The sequence below is a fragment of the Thamnophis elegans genome, chromosome 15 (genome assembly GCF_009769535.1).
Source record: "Thamnophis elegans isolate rThaEle1 chromosome 15, rThaEle1.pri, whole genome shotgun sequence".
Lineage (NCBI taxonomy): Eukaryota > Metazoa > Chordata > Lepidosauria > Squamata > Colubridae > Thamnophis > Thamnophis elegans.
In genome coordinates this window covers 25,489,494-25,504,682 of record NC_045555.1, presented here as the reverse complement: position 1 = coordinate 25,504,682, position 15,189 = coordinate 25,489,494, and the positions used below count along the sequence as shown (strand labels likewise).

The 15,189-nt window shown below is 44.3% G+C and overlaps 1 protein-coding gene across 1 annotated transcript in view; it reads left to right on the top strand.

The window, feature by feature from the left end:
- LDB3 (LIM domain binding 3) overlaps positions 1-15,189 on the top strand; it is a 138,618-nt gene that overhangs the window by 54,460 nt on the left and 68,969 nt on the right. Inside the window, exons 4-6 of the mRNA XM_032232242.1 lie at positions 3,939-4,057; positions 5,138-5,247; positions 5,367-5,388. Of these exons, the coding sequence (XP_032088133.1) occupies positions 3,939-4,057; positions 5,138-5,247; positions 5,367-5,388 (251 nt within the window). The remainder of the gene's footprint in view (positions 1-3,938; positions 4,058-5,137; positions 5,248-5,366; positions 5,389-15,189) is intronic.

The window sequence follows — 15,189 nt, the reverse complement described above, 5'->3', positions numbered from 1 at the left end:
GAACAAGGAGATATTCAACCTAGAAATAAGGAGGAACTTTCTGAAAGTGAGAACAATCAACCCATGGAATAGAAGTTGCCTTCAGAAGTTAAAGTAGCTTCATCACTGGAAGCTTTCAAGAAGAGACTGAGCTGCCATTGGTCAGAAATGGTGTAGGGTCTCCTGCTTGAGTGTGGGGTTGGAATAGATTACCTATAATGTCCCTTCCAACTCTGTTAATCTGATCTTAATCTGATCCATTGAATGTTGGCAACGTGGACTGATTCTGCATGATAAATTAACTCGTCCTCTCTATGTAGATTGAGCATGGGGAAATGTATATTCTCAATCTCTGTTTGAGTTCTGGATCATGTGATTCTTCCTTTCTCATCTAAATCCTGAAGAGGATCCATTTATTTGATATTGGCCCCTTAGCTAGGCAGTTCTGGAATCTTTTTGCTTGATCATTGGGGTAAAATCCTTCAGTAAATAACTGAAGAAATTCAATAAATAAGAACAAGGCCAAGCAAAAGAAGAGAGCCATCTTATTATTCAAATGCATAATGTGAATAGAATAGGGATTATATTTAACACCAGCATTTCTAATGAAAACTCTAGAAAAGAGTCGATGAAACTTTTCCTTGAAAACGTGATCAGAGCAAAGAAGCTATGGGTTCACTTCTGACTTTCAAAACTAGCAGAAGAGAAGAAAAAGAAGGAATCCTTTTCTCTTCCTTGTGCTTCAAATCTTTAAGGAAGGAAGGAAGGAAGGAAGGAAGAAAGGAAGGAAGGAAGGAAGGAAGATAGTAATAGCACTTATATACTGCTTTACAGTGTTTTACAGCCCTCTCTAAGTGGTTTACAGAGCCAGCTTATTGCCCCAAACAATCTAGGTCCTCATTTTACCTACCTCAGAAGGATGGAAGGCTGAGTAAATCTTGAGCCAGTCAGGATCGAACTGCTGGCAGTGGCAGAATTAGTCTGCAATGCTGCATTTTAACCACTGGGAGGGAGGTAAGAAGATAGCAATAGCACTTAGACTTATAACCACTTTACACTGCTTTACAGCTCCCTCTAAGTGGTTTACAGAACCAGCATATGGCCCCCAACTATCTGGGTCCTCATTTTACCCCCCTCAGAAGGATGAATCAACCTTGAGCCTGGTGAGATTTGAACTGCCAAATTGCAGCCAGCAGAAGTAAGCCTCCAGTACTGCACTCTAACCACTGTGCCACCGTGACTCAGTAGATATAGGTGTTTGCACAAATAATCAGGATGAAAATTCACAAGGTGGGATAGCCCACACTTCTGACTATTTTCAGAGACAAGATAACCTTCAACTTATCTCGGCAAGATCCTCTGAGTTTCTTCTTCTACAAAACACCCTCAGAGAGAGCAATTAAATAGATAAGTTCTCTGGCTCAGAGATACAAGCAAGTGAGATAAAAGGAAGGTCTACCATTGTTTAAAGACTTGTAAAAGACCAAAGATGAGACAGGAGGCTGAAAGGATGTCTCGTGTCATCATCGTCTTCTTTTTTTCTTTAGTCAGTGCAGAGAGAAACTTAATTCCAGCATTTTGAATTCTCCATGAATCTAAATGTTTATAAAAATAGGTTGATGGAGCCACCTATATTCCAATATTTGAGGGGCTGCCCCAAAGAAGAGTGGGGGTCCATTTCTTTTCCAAATCATAAGAAGGCAAAACGAGAAAGAAGGGATGGAAACTAACCAAGGAAAGAACCAACCTAAAACTAAAGAGAAATTTCCTGACAGTGAGAACAGTTAACCAGTGGAACGTCTTGCAACCAGAAGTTGTAGGTGCTTCATCATTGGAGGTTTTTAAGAAGAGCTTGCACATCCATTCATCTGAAATGGTGTAGGTTTCTCCTACTTGAGCAGGGGTTGGACTAGAAGGCCTTCAAGGTCTCTTCCAACTCTACTGCTGATGCTGATGCTATGGAACATGAATTCTTCCTGCAGTGTGGAAGTTGGCAGCTTGGAATTCTTCCTTCGAAACCTTTTCATCACAGACAGGGACCAAATGAAGATGCCATCTGATCATAATTTCTATCTCTTTGGCCAAGGGGTAGAAAGATTGGGGGCAACCGGGATAGAATTACTGACTCGGACCCAAAATTCCTGCATTGTAGATGACCCTCTTTCTTTAAAAAACAAGTTTTTAATTTTATTTTAATTTCATATATATAACCACAAGTATACATTACATCTGAACAGAATTTTTTGTATTGTCCATTATTATATCATGCCCTCAACCCAAAACAGCTATCATTTGCTCTTCTGCTTCCAATACACTACATTATACCCTATTTCACCACCGTCCTATCTCCTCTCCCTCTCTCCTCCACCCTACCTCCTTTCTTCCCTGTAACCATCCCTCTCTTCTCTATTTCCCCTTCCTCTCTCCTTCTCCCCTCTCCTCTTTCCACTCCTTCTTCCTCTCCTACTTCTCCTCTCCCTTCTATTTCCCTCTCTCCTGTCTCCTCTCTTTCTCCTTACCTCTACCTTTCCTCCTTTCCACTCTCTCCAATTAATTTACACGATGTATTTCAGCATCGGAGCGCACTTCATTTCATATTTGCTGGTATTGACCATTACATTCCAATAGCATCTTTCATATTTAAGATTTTACATACATCCTGCTTTTAAGTAGTATACCTATTTCAAAATCCATTATTTGGTGTCCCACCACCACCACCACCAAAAAAAGCCTAATTTTTTAACAAAGTGTGGGCCGGATTCAGATTTCCCACTAAATTCATACTAAGTTTACATAGTTATATCTTAAGCACCCCCAAATTTTAGCTCCCTCCATTATGTACTTCAGTTAGTTATTCTCATTGGGTGTATTTTCAATTCCCACATCTCGGCTGAAAGAGGCCATCTGAGTTAAATTTCTATCTCTTTGGCCAAGGGGTAACGAAAGATTGAAAGCACCAGGGTAGAATTACTGACTCGGACCCAAAATTCCTGCGGTGTAGATGACCCCCTCTTGTTGGCTCAACCAAAGCTATGTCCCAGGCAGGATCTATTAATAGCTTCTTCTCTGCAGCATGTTCTGCTCACCGTATTTCATGGCCTTGGCCAGCATAAACTTCCCAGCGGCCTTTATCGCTGAAACTAATTATGCAGAGAGGCGGCTACAAACATGTTTGGCCTTTCCTTTCTCGTTTATTGCATTGTCGTGTATGCAAATGCTGCTCAACCATCCCGATTTCTTAAAGCATCTACTGTCCTATCCAGTCAAACAAATTGGCAATCATGCTGGACAGATGACCTGTTACATAAGCAAAAAATAAGAGCAGCTGTTTGGAGAAGGCTTATTGACGTTCCTCTTTAGGAAGAGGCGGAGTTCATATTTTGCTTGACTAATGCAAGGGACGCAGTGGCTTAGTGACTAAGATGCTGAGCTGGTCGATCAGAGAGGTCGGTAGTTTGACGGTTCAAATCCCTTGTGCTGCATAATGGAGTGAGCTCCCGCTACTTGTCCCAGCTTCTGCTAACCTAGCAGTTTCGAAATCACGTAAAAAAATGCATGTAGAAAAATTGGAACCATCTTTGGTGGGAAGTAACAGCGTTCTGTGCGCCTTTGGCATTGAGTCATGCCAGCCACATGACCACGAGAACATCTTCAGACAGCGCTGGCCGGGAACGACTAGCACATATATGCGAGGGGGACCTTTACCTTTACCTTAATACAGGGAGCCAATGACTAATACAGAGAGCCTTCGACTTACGACCACCCTGATCCCCAAATTTCTGTTGCTAAGCGAGACATTGGTTGAGCTTTGTCCCAGCTTACGACCTTTTCTGCCACCATCATTAAGTGAATCACTGCAATGGTTAAGTCAATCTGGCTTTTCCATTGACGTTGCTTGTGAGAACTCTGCAAAAGGGGATTCTGTGACCCCGGAACCTTGCCATTGTCATAAATGTGAGTCAGGTGCCAAGCATCGGAATTGTGGATCAGGTGACTGTGGCAATGCTACAGTGGTCAAAGGAAAAAAAGGACCAGAAGTCACTTTTTCCAGTGCTGTAGCAACTTCAAATGAACTGTTGTAAGTCGAGGACTACCTGTATGTAAAGGTGCCAAACTAAGCTACCAGTAAAACATATATCCATGTCGAGTGATTGCCTCTGCTTGTCTATAAATGGTTCTCACTCACTTTTACCCTGTTTGGATTTCTGAGCCAACTGATTCTAACCGTGACAGCTCAGAATACAACATACCGTATTTTTTTGAGTATAAGACGTACCTTTCCCCCCCCCCAAAAAAAAGGGAGAAAATCTGGGTGCGTCTTATACAGTAAATACAGCATTTTTGGGCCTCCTGAAACCTCGCCCCCTTCACAAAAGTGGATGTGCAGAGGGTTTGGGAGGCCTGCAAAGTGCTCCTGGGGCTGGGGAGGGCAAAAATGAGTGAAAAACAGGTTATTTTAAACTCATTTTTGCCCCCACCCCAACCCCAGGAGCTCTTTACAAGCTTCCTAAAGCCTATGCATGCCCTGTTTTTAACCCCACCCCCAGCTCCATTAGCACTTTGCAGGCCTCTCAAGTCTCTGCATGCCCAGTGTTTCACAAAAAACGAGGCATGCAGAGGGTTTGGGAGGCCTGCAGAATGCAAAAACCTTTTTTAAAATTTACTTCTTCAAAATATTGGTGCGTCTTATACTCCGATGCGTCTTATAGTCTGAAAATACAATACCTCATTTTTACTTAATAAATGGGTGGCAACCTTACTGCTTAATGTAGAATGCCAGAGCTGGGAATTTTCTTTTCCGCATGAATGTTATGATTGTTTCCTTTCTTCCTTCCTTTTCTCCTCTGCCCCCTTTCCTTCTTTGCCTGCCTATTTGCTTCTACAGGATTCAGTCTCGGAATCAGTGGCGACCGAGGGAGCTTCAGTCCTCTAAATAGCAGCTCAGTGGGACCCAAGAATAGCATGTTAGCCAGCAATGGGTGCACATTCAGGCTACCTCAGCAGACAAGAGACCAGTCTGTCCCAGAGCTCTTCCTTCTTATGAGCGCCAGCTTTAGGTCCTCTGTGTCCTCCTCTCAGTCTGGGACCCCTGAGCTCTCGCCAGCAAAATCTGACTTAGGTTCGAAAACTGGCATAGTCTTTACTGACGGCAATAAAGCGAAGCCCCAGCTGAGCCCCGCCCGCAGTATAACAACCCCATTGGTCTTTATTCAGCAGAGACGCTCAAAGAAATGGCTGATTTGCATAAGTTAAGTCTCACCCCGGCGGGTTTCTGAAGGTGGACTTCTTAGAGGGTAGGTAACATCATCAACATTGTTTGGCAACGATGCAGTCGAAGTGTTGGGTGAATAAGTAACTGCCACACGGGGTTCCCTGCAAAATTTTAGCAACTGGTTTTCTGCCCGGTTGGTGGGTGGGCATGGCCACAGGGGGCGTGGAATCCTCTGCCTCCTCAGGGTGCGGGGGGTTCACCCTCCCCAAGCTCCGGAGATTTTCCTTGAGTCTCCAGGAGGGCAAAAACAGCCTTTCCCCGGACTGCGGAGAGCCAATTTCTGGACTTCTGAACATCCAGTAGGCCCGTCTTTTGCCCTCTGGGAGTCGCCGTGCAGGGCCTATACTTATCTGGCATAATGAACGGCCACATGAGACTCCTAGGAAGAGAGGGGAGGGGTGGGTGGGGCCAGCTGGTCCTTGCAACAACCAGTTCAGCAAACTGGATGCAAAATTAGCATCTGGTTTGCCTGAACCGGGCTGAACCAGCTAAATCTCACCTCTAGTTCCCTGAAATGTTTGCCGCAGAGATGGGCGTTTTCATCCATCATTAAGTAGATCTGAAGAAGTTGCCTTGCTGAAGCCATTCTAGATCAACCGTGGCCAATCAGGTGCCTTTGAAAAGCTTGCCAAGCACATACAGCCAAAACAGTTGTTCCTTTCTCTTCATCAGAAGCATCTAGGGTTCGAAAAGGCCCCAATTCTGAACATTGGCAAAGAAAACAGATTCCCCCGAGTTGGTACTCCAGAAATAATCCCTAGTCTTTTGAATAATAAGTGGGCCTGGGCTCTCTACAGCTCTCCAAATGCATTTGGAATCCAAAACAGAAAACGATTATCGTCCTCTAAAAAATTTGGAGATATGCTAGCTAGGCAATTGGGGAGCTGAAGTCCCAATACTTCTGGAGATGCCACCTTGGAGAAGGCTGTTATAGGAGATACCTTTCCTAAATATAGTGTAGAGCAGGGGTTGGCAACCTTAAACACTCAAAGAGCCACAAAGTTCCTAACTGGAAGCCCCCCATTTAATTCTGTAGCTGACCAGAAGTCCAGTTCCCCACCAAAGAGTCTCCACCTAGCATGGCGTCCTTTTTCCTCTACCTGTCCTAACCTAAAGCCCTATCAATTGTGGAGCCAACCGGCAACAGGGAGCCACAACAGAGGGATGAAAGAGCCACATTGGGCTGATCCCTGGTGTAGAGCAATTGAATACACATTCATGCCCATTTACCATGACTGATTTATGAGTACTTTAAATACCAAAGAATAATGAGCCGAAGACTCTGATGCAAAAGCCATATGCATGGGTGGGCTTGGCATCTTCTCAGAATGACAACATGAGAAGGTGCTGAGATTAAAACTAGAGAAATCACCTTTGAAGATAGTCTGCCTATGGCCCCAAGTATGAAAAGCTGTGACAGTTTCTCCAATCTGGTGTCCTCCAGCTTTGGGGAATTGGACTGAGGTTCACCATACCTGAAGGCCACTGGCAGCTTAAAAACATGCCGGAATTCTAAACGCTGCATAATTGATACTATTTGGATGCAGTGGCTAAGTCGCTGAGCTTGTCAATCAGAAAGGTCAGCAGTTCAGTGGTTTGAATCCCTAGAGCCGCATAATGGAGTGATCTCCCGTTACTTGTCCCAGTTTCTGCCAACCTAGCAGTTCGAAAGCATGTAAAAATGGAAGTAGAAAAATAGGGACCACCTTTGGTACTTTGCATATTGATGAGTAATCTTTCAGGAATTTCCTTCTCTTGTTTTTGGCTCCTATTACTACTGGAGTTGATGGACTAGCTGAAAAGTTTTCATTTCCAACGTTTGAGAAACTTGGTGGCTCCTATATTCTACCAGGAGTTCATCAAAGAAGATGCTTGTTGGCATGGCACTGCATGGTATGGCAGAGGAGATGGTTGCTTCCCAGGAGCAGGTCCAGAGATAAATTTCTTGGTTGTGCTTGTTGTTGTTAGTTGTGAAGTTGTGTCCGACCCATCATGACCCCATGGACAACGTTCCTCCATGCCTTCCTGTCCTCTACCATCCTCTGAAGCCCATTTAAGCTCACGCCGACTGCTTTGGTGACTCCATCCAGCCACCTCATTCTCTGTCGTCCCCTTCTTTTGCCCCCAATCCTTCCAGCATTAGGCTCTTCTCCAGTGAGTCCTTCCTTCTCATTAGGTGGCCAAAGTCTCCAAGTTTCCTCTTCAGGATCTGGCCTTCTAAAGAACAGTCAGGGTTGATCTCCTCTAGGACTGACCGGTTGGATCTCCTTGCAGTCCAAGGGACTCACAGGAGTCTTCTCCAGCATCAGAGTTCAAAAGCCTCAATTCTTTGGCCCTCAGCCTTTCTTATAGTCCAACTTTCACAGCCATACATTGCAACTGGGAAAACCATAGCCTTGACTATACACACTTTTGTTGGCAGTGTTGTGTTGTGTTGGTTGTGCTAAGTTCTGACATGAGAGAGAATGAGCTTTTCCTAATGTATAAATTGCATGGAGTAACTGAACTTCAGTTTTCCAATCAAAAGAATGATTGGAAAACTTGGGCACAAGATCTCAGCTTTCTCGTATTTTCCAGTACATATTTCCTATCGTCTTGAGATCTGAACCTGGCATGGCTACTTTTAAGTGACCACAAAGACCCCTGGTCAGTTACAAACAGCATCTACATTTTCTCCATGGGGTTTACTGAAACCCCAGCCAGATACTGTATCATGGAGGCTGGGCTTCCCCTCTGGAATGCAAGGATAGCTCATTAAAGGCTTCCTTGGCAAGCACTGTTCTACCTGCATAAGCATTGCTCAGAGGCATAAATCAGCCAATAGCAACGGCTACAGAAAATGATACTCATTGCATTGACTGTTTTCACAGTAAGCAGACACCCAGCTGTCCTCTGCATTCCTAAATATGGATGTAGAACCGCTCATCTCCTTACTGACTACTGTACAACATGTTCCTAATATATCTTTCTGAGTTTCTGTAACAGGGAGATATATTTGGATGCAAAGCAAGGGGAATGTTGCTTCCCTGACGAAGTTGCAAGAAAACCTGGCTTGCTGCATTACAAGTTCCCCTACCCACCCACCCCGAGGCTAGGCTAGGGCAAGGAAGTTGAGAGAAAGCAGCATTTCTGTGCATTGATCTGTCCTATCATGTGGTCAAGGCAGGCTTACAAAGAACTCTTAATTAAAGTTTGTATAACATTAGTCCATTAGAGGGACGCGGTGGCTCAGTGGGTAAGAAACTGAGTTTGTCAATCAGAAAGGTCAGCAGTTCGGCGCTTTGAATCCCTAGTGAGTTCCCGTTACTTGTCCCAGCTTCTGCCAACATAGCAGTTCAAAAGCATGTAAAAATGCAAGTAGAAAAATAGGGACCACCTTTGGTGGGAAATAACAACATTCTATGCGCCTTTGGCATCTAGTCATACTGGCCACATAACCACGGAGACGTCTTCGGACAGCATTAGCTCTTCGGCTTTGAAACAGATGAGCATCACCCCCTAGAGTCGGGAATGATTAGTACATACGTGCGCGGGGAAACTTTACCTTTTAACATTAGTCTGCAGATATTTGCCTCTCTGTAGCAGAATGTCCTGTTCCCTGTGGGTTGATAAGATAATTTGAGTCCAGCCAGGATGTTCATTGCAGCTGGCTTAAAATAAATTTATGGCTGATTTCTACTAACCCAGGTTTTATTTAGGGCTACTTGGCCAATGATATGGGCACTAACATCTTTGAGAAGCAGGTAGCTTAAAACTGTGACTAATAAAAATTGGTCAAGCCCATACTAAAAGAATAACTCATCAGAGAACTGGGTGGTTACACTTTCCTTCTCAGTGTGACCTGGTGGAAAAATTCATTTGAGGTGTGAAATGCTCCTTAGAAGTGGTTATTTATTTTACTTAGTTTGTCAAACATGTATGATATAACAGATATAAGTATAAACATGAACATGAGCACATGAAATGAGTATAAGTAAACGGGGACAGTAGGACAGGGGTGGTAAGCATGCTAGTGTGCTTATGCACGCCCCCTTTTATGGACCTCTTAGGAATGGGGTGAGGTCCACAGGTAGACCATTTGAGGTTGAAGCTGTGGGGTTTGAGGAAGTAACAACAGAATCAGGTAGAGCATTCCAGACATTGACCACTCTGTTGCTGAAGTCGCATTTTCTGCAATCGAGTTTGGAGCAGTTGACCTTGAGTTTGTATCAATTGTTTGCCCATGTATTATTGCGGTTGAAGTCGAAGTAGTCATTGACAGGTAGGACGTTTTAGCAGACAATTTTGTGTACTATGCTTAGGTCAGACCGTAGGTGGCATAGTTCTAGGTTGTCCAAGCCCAAAATTTCAAACCTGGTGGCATAAGGGATTCTATAGTGAACAGAGGAGTGGAGGACTCTTCTTGTGAAATACCTTTGGACTCGTTCAATTGTATTAATGTCCAATATACATTGTAGATTCCAGGCAGACAAGCTGTATTCAAAAATTGGTCTGTCAAAGGTTTTGTATACCATAGGACATTGTAGCAGACAATTTTGTGTACTATGCTTAGGTCAGACCGTAGGCTTCGGGTGCTCACCTAGGCCTGTTCCATGAGACTGGAGAGCAGACAGCTCATTGAGTGTTTAGCTATCCATCATTCAACCCCCTGGTCAGCAGTGGTCAAGTTTCAAAAGGTGATCATTAATTAGACTGATTCTCACTGGGTTTCAGCCAAGTGTGGAAACTGAATTATCTACCATGATTTCTTGGACGTGTCTACATTGGAAGAGGAAATGGATTCTTGTGTCACCCAAACTTCTCAGGGTGGCTTGATCCATTAACCGTGGCATCCTTCTGCTACCCCTGGCAGGGCTGGGCTATAGGATCTGGTCTCCAGGATCCTCTTTCAGTCAGTTGATATGAAAAGGTGGCTCTGGGTATCTGCAGGGACTTTTGACCCGAAGGGCACCACCTCTCGCGTGTGCATGTTGCTGCTAAATAAAACTCCTGGGAAAGGTCACCTGTAAGTTTGCAGGGGGGACGTCATAGATTCGTGATCAGATCCAGACTTGCTCTTCACTGGATGCAGGAGATGTCATGGATCTTGAGCCTGGTATCAAGTGCAGCTTGGAAAGGAGCAAACTAAATCTGAATCCACTCAGGATTGAGAAGATCTGTCCATACAGCATATTGTAGGTGGGATTACAGGCACTCCAAAGAATGGTTGTAGACAGTGGTGGGATTCAGCTGGTTCGGGCCGGTTCAGGCAAACCAGTTGTTAAATTGCTGGCTGGCCCTGTCCCTTCCAGGAGTCCTTCATTTGACTTCCAGATAAGTGCAGGGAGGTCTACAAGGCCCAAAATGGGGCACAGCCCCCTGCGGTCCATTTTTGCTCCCAGAAGGCTTCAGGGAGGACTACTAGGCCGAAAATGGGGCACGGAGTATGTAATGGGCCCCCACTCCCCGCTGACCTCATTTTGTTTCCGTGGGGTGCAGGAGGCCAAGTGCTGCCTGTCACACCCCCTGGCCACACCCACCATGGCCACACCCACACAGCCAGTCATTAGGGCAGAGAACCGATTGTTAAGTTATTTGAATCCCACCACTGTTGTAGAGAGCTTGAGATTCTCCTGGAGGCCAAGTGGTGACGATTGTCATATTGACTGATTAAGCACCATCAAGTTATTTTTTAATTCTTAGCAATCAGATTCTACATAAGCTGTTCTAGCAGGATGCCCAATGGTTCAAACATTGTCACAGTACTAGAAACCACTATCTCATCCTCCTCTTCCCTTCTTTGCTTCCACCTTTCCCAGCGTTCATCTCTTTTCGGAATGTTAAATCTTCACATAATATACTTGCATCCAAAGTAGAATTGTACAGTTTCCAGAAGTATTTTTTACATAATCTCTTACTGGATTTGCACATTTGTCAATTCTAATTTATATATCATTCATCTGTGGTGGTCTTTAACCTCTACAGATAAAATAGAATAGAAGCGCCTGTGCATGTAAAGAAAAAGCCACTGGCAGAAATTAAGCAGCAAGAATCGGGGGGGGGGGGATATTTAATCTTATGGTCCCACTGCTGCTTAGCTTGATCTGGATTGTGTCTCTGCACATTTGACGTGAAGAACCAAATATCAGAGTTCCAAATAGAATCCAAATTAAATCAGAGTCCGAGGCAAAGCATTCCTCAAGGTTCCAATTTATTAAGAGAGTTATATTGGCACATCTGGAAAACCCGAATCTGAAAGCTTCCCAATTTCCCCACTCAGTTGAAAGTTCAAGATCTTGCCCCATGCCCACAATCCCATCACATGGTCCAATCTTCCACTGCCATGCTGGCAGTTCCACCCATCCAGTTCCGGTCAGGTGCAGAGGTGCAGAGACAAAGGATAAGCGGAACTGACCTTGGCTTTCTACAAGGAATTTTGTTTGGCTACATAGCATCTACTTTGTACAATCCCCCCGCCCATTTTCCCACCATAGAAAAGGCATAATAGAATAATAGTAAGTGTGGCAGACCAAAGATCCAAAAGAAAAGATGGCTGCAGGCCTGACACCAAAGAGTTAAGTGTCTCTTTGAATGTGTGTTAATATTTCTTTAGCATATATTAATATTTCTTTTAATCCATCCCAGATCTTAAGATCCCTGTACTTAATGCTTAAAGAAGATAGAGCAACACAAATGCGTCAGAATTTCTCCCAATGTTCTCTTGTAGACTGGCAATTAAAAATAACTTATAAACCCTGACATTGTCAAAAATACTTTAGATTAGCAACGGCAGTCAGCTCTGATCTTGTTTCATTGAATTGACTGTATATTCATTTCAAGGTTGGCTTTGAAAAACCTCTCTTATCTTGTAAAGTCTCAAGATAGTCTTATTAACTCCATAGTCTCTCCTAACTCCATAGCTTCCTCCAGGATTCGCTATATTGTGGGGCAGAGCTCTGGGGTTTTGACTAAAGTGTTGCTCTTGTGCAAACAAGTTGTATGTTCAGCTAGTTGTAGACCATCTAGAGGAAAGGATAGGGCCGTGTGCCAACCTATGGCACATGTGCCAGAAGTGGCACACAGAGCCATCAGCTCCGGACACATCAGCCATTGCCTGTTTGCTCTTCTGGGTTCTGGTGTGCAAATGCCCACTGCCAGCTGGCCTTTGTGCATGGGGAATGGTGGTGGGGTTCCAGCAGGTATGCCCTGGTATGAGCATACTGGTGGCAACTGGGAGCAGCAGCCACTGTACCGGAATAGTGCTTTGGAGGGGCCACCCACCCACCCTCATTCCTTACCTGTATTTAGCCAACCGGGCCATTTGCACATACACATGCAGCGTACGGCACCTGCGCAACCTCCGCAGAGCAGCTGGAGCATCGCAGGGCCATGGGTGCACATGCATGCGCAGAACATGTCCCATGGTGGACACCTGGCCCTGTTGCAGTGTACTGGTTGCAACGGGATCTGGAACCCACCACTGCTGGGGAAGCGTCAGAAACTGGAAGAGCATCTCCCAGGTGCACATGTGCGCTCTGGGAAGCTGAGCTTACGGTTTCTGGCATGTGCATGCGTGCCCACCAGCTGGTCTCAGCCCATGCATGTGCACTACAAACCAGAGGACCAGGTGACTGGCACGCATGTACACGCCAGAAACCGGAAGATCAGTTTCCCAGCGTGTGCATGCGTGCTAGGGAGCTGCTCTTCCAGTTTCCAATGTTTCCCCACTGCACACATGCGCTCCCATTTCGGCACTCAGTCCTGAAAAGGTTCACCAGCACGGGGCAGAGCCTTGAGAAGCATATTCATTCCAGAATATTTAGTATTTTCCTTGCTTTGAATCAGTGCACTGTTTTCATAGACCATTTCATATCAGAGACAGCAATCTATGTAGCAATGCACAGGTTTGGCCAAACATTATTGCAACTCTACAATTTCAGTGGTTACGTTCGGTCCCTATATTTCCTTCTCTTCATCACATCTTTCTTTCTTTCTTCCTTTCTTTCTCTCTCTCTCTCTCCTTTCTTCTCCTTCCTTCAATTCTTCCTTCCTTCCTCCCTCTCTTTCTCTTTCTTTCTTTCTCTCTCTCTTTCTTTGTCATTCTCTCTCTCTTCTTTCCCTTCTTTTCTTCCTACATTTCTTACTTTCTGTTTCTTTCCCTCCCTCCCATCTTCTTTCCTCTTACTTCTTTCTTCTATCTTTCTCTCTCTCTCCTGTCTTTTTTTTTTGTTCGTCCTCTCCTTCAATTTGTTTTCCTTTCTTTTCCTCTCCTTCAAATTTTTCCTTTCTCCTCTCAGTCTTTTCCGTCTGTCTTTCTTCCTACATTTCTTACTTTCTGTTTCTTCTTTTTTTCTCCCTTTCTCTCTTTTCTTTCTTTCTTCTTTTCTCTTTCTCTTTCTTTCTTTCTCCTTTCCTTTTTTCCTTCTTTTTCTTCCTTTTTCCTTCTTTTTCTTTTCTTCTTCTTCTTTCCTTCCTTTTTCTTTCTTCTGTCTTTCTTTTCTTTCTTTCTTTCTTTTTTTCGTTCTTTCTTTCTTTCTTTTCTTTCTTTCTTTCTTTCCTTTCCAAAAGATTAGATGCCTGCTTAATACCTCTTTAATCAATTCCTGTTAAAGAAAGCTGTGGAAATCGATCTCCTTTTTTCCTTTCTTTCCTCTAGGTCGTAACCAACCCTGTGACCAAGTTAGTATTCAAGAGTGTGTCAGTGTTAAGTGGTGATGGTCCATTTTCTTGGAACAGCATGTTCTGGTCCTTTGTGCTCCTGTTCCATCTGCTTGCAAAGGGAATGTTCTTTTAACAGCTTATTGGGGTGTCCGGCATCATATCAAAAGGCCATTCCCCCGGGGTCTGTTCCAAGAATAAAACTAACTTAGGAGGCATTTTGGCCAGAATTCATTGCCAATATAATCCTATGTCTGGAAGGGCGTTTTTCATCCAAAGCATATTTCTAGAAGAACATTCTTCTGAAAATGATTTCTACAAGGTCCTTGGGTGCCTCCATGGGCTGCAAGGTTGAAACAATAATCTATAGATGGAATCTTCCTATGCAAATCCTGTGAATCTTTCATGACCAAGACCCTCACTAAGGACTCCAGAACCCACAGTAGGGAGTAAAGCTGGGGTGGAGAGGAGCATGGGGAAATTTCTTTGTGTTTTTTTGGTATGGTGTGAAGTTTTTTTCGAACGTCAAGGTAAATGTCATAGGTTTTCTTTCCCCTAAAGGGAGGGAAGCTCTGTGGTCAATTTTTAGCAGAAGGGACTCAGAAGACTACAAAAATCAGAGCTGGATGGTCATAGGTTGCCATCCTACCTCTATGGGAGTCAATGGCTTCCATTCCTCCCATGTGTTTGGGCAGGAAAAAAAGGGTCCAACTAATCAAAGTGGATCAAATCAATATAGGGACATGGTGGCTCAGTGGCTAAGATGCTGAGCTTGTCAATCAGAAAGGTCGGCAGTTCGGCAGTTCGAATCCCAAGTGCCATGTAACAGAGTGAGCTCCCATTACTTGTCCCAGCTTCTCCCAACCTAGCAGTTCGAAAGCATGTAAACAATGCAAGTAGAGAAATAGGAACCACCTTTGGTGGGAAGATAATAGCATTTCCGTGCACCTTCAGCATTTAATCATGCCGGCAACATGACCACAGAGATGTCTTCAGACAGAGCTGCCTCTTTGGCTTTGAAATGGAGATGAGCACCGGCTCCCTAGAATCACGAACGACTAGCACATATGTGCAAGGGGAACCTTTTAATTAAAGGGGCTTATAACGGCTGCAAAAATCAGTGTCCATGGCACAAGTGCTTCAGTTTGTGAGGTGCATTGTGAGGAGGCTGGCCTGCTTTGGCTCCAATCAGGTGTTTCTGTAAACGTGTTGCTTTAGACTTCAATGCATGTTGAGCTGCTTGCCTTGGGTATCGTTCTCCTGAAGTGCATGTATTGTTTTTGGCATCATGGTGCTCCCCT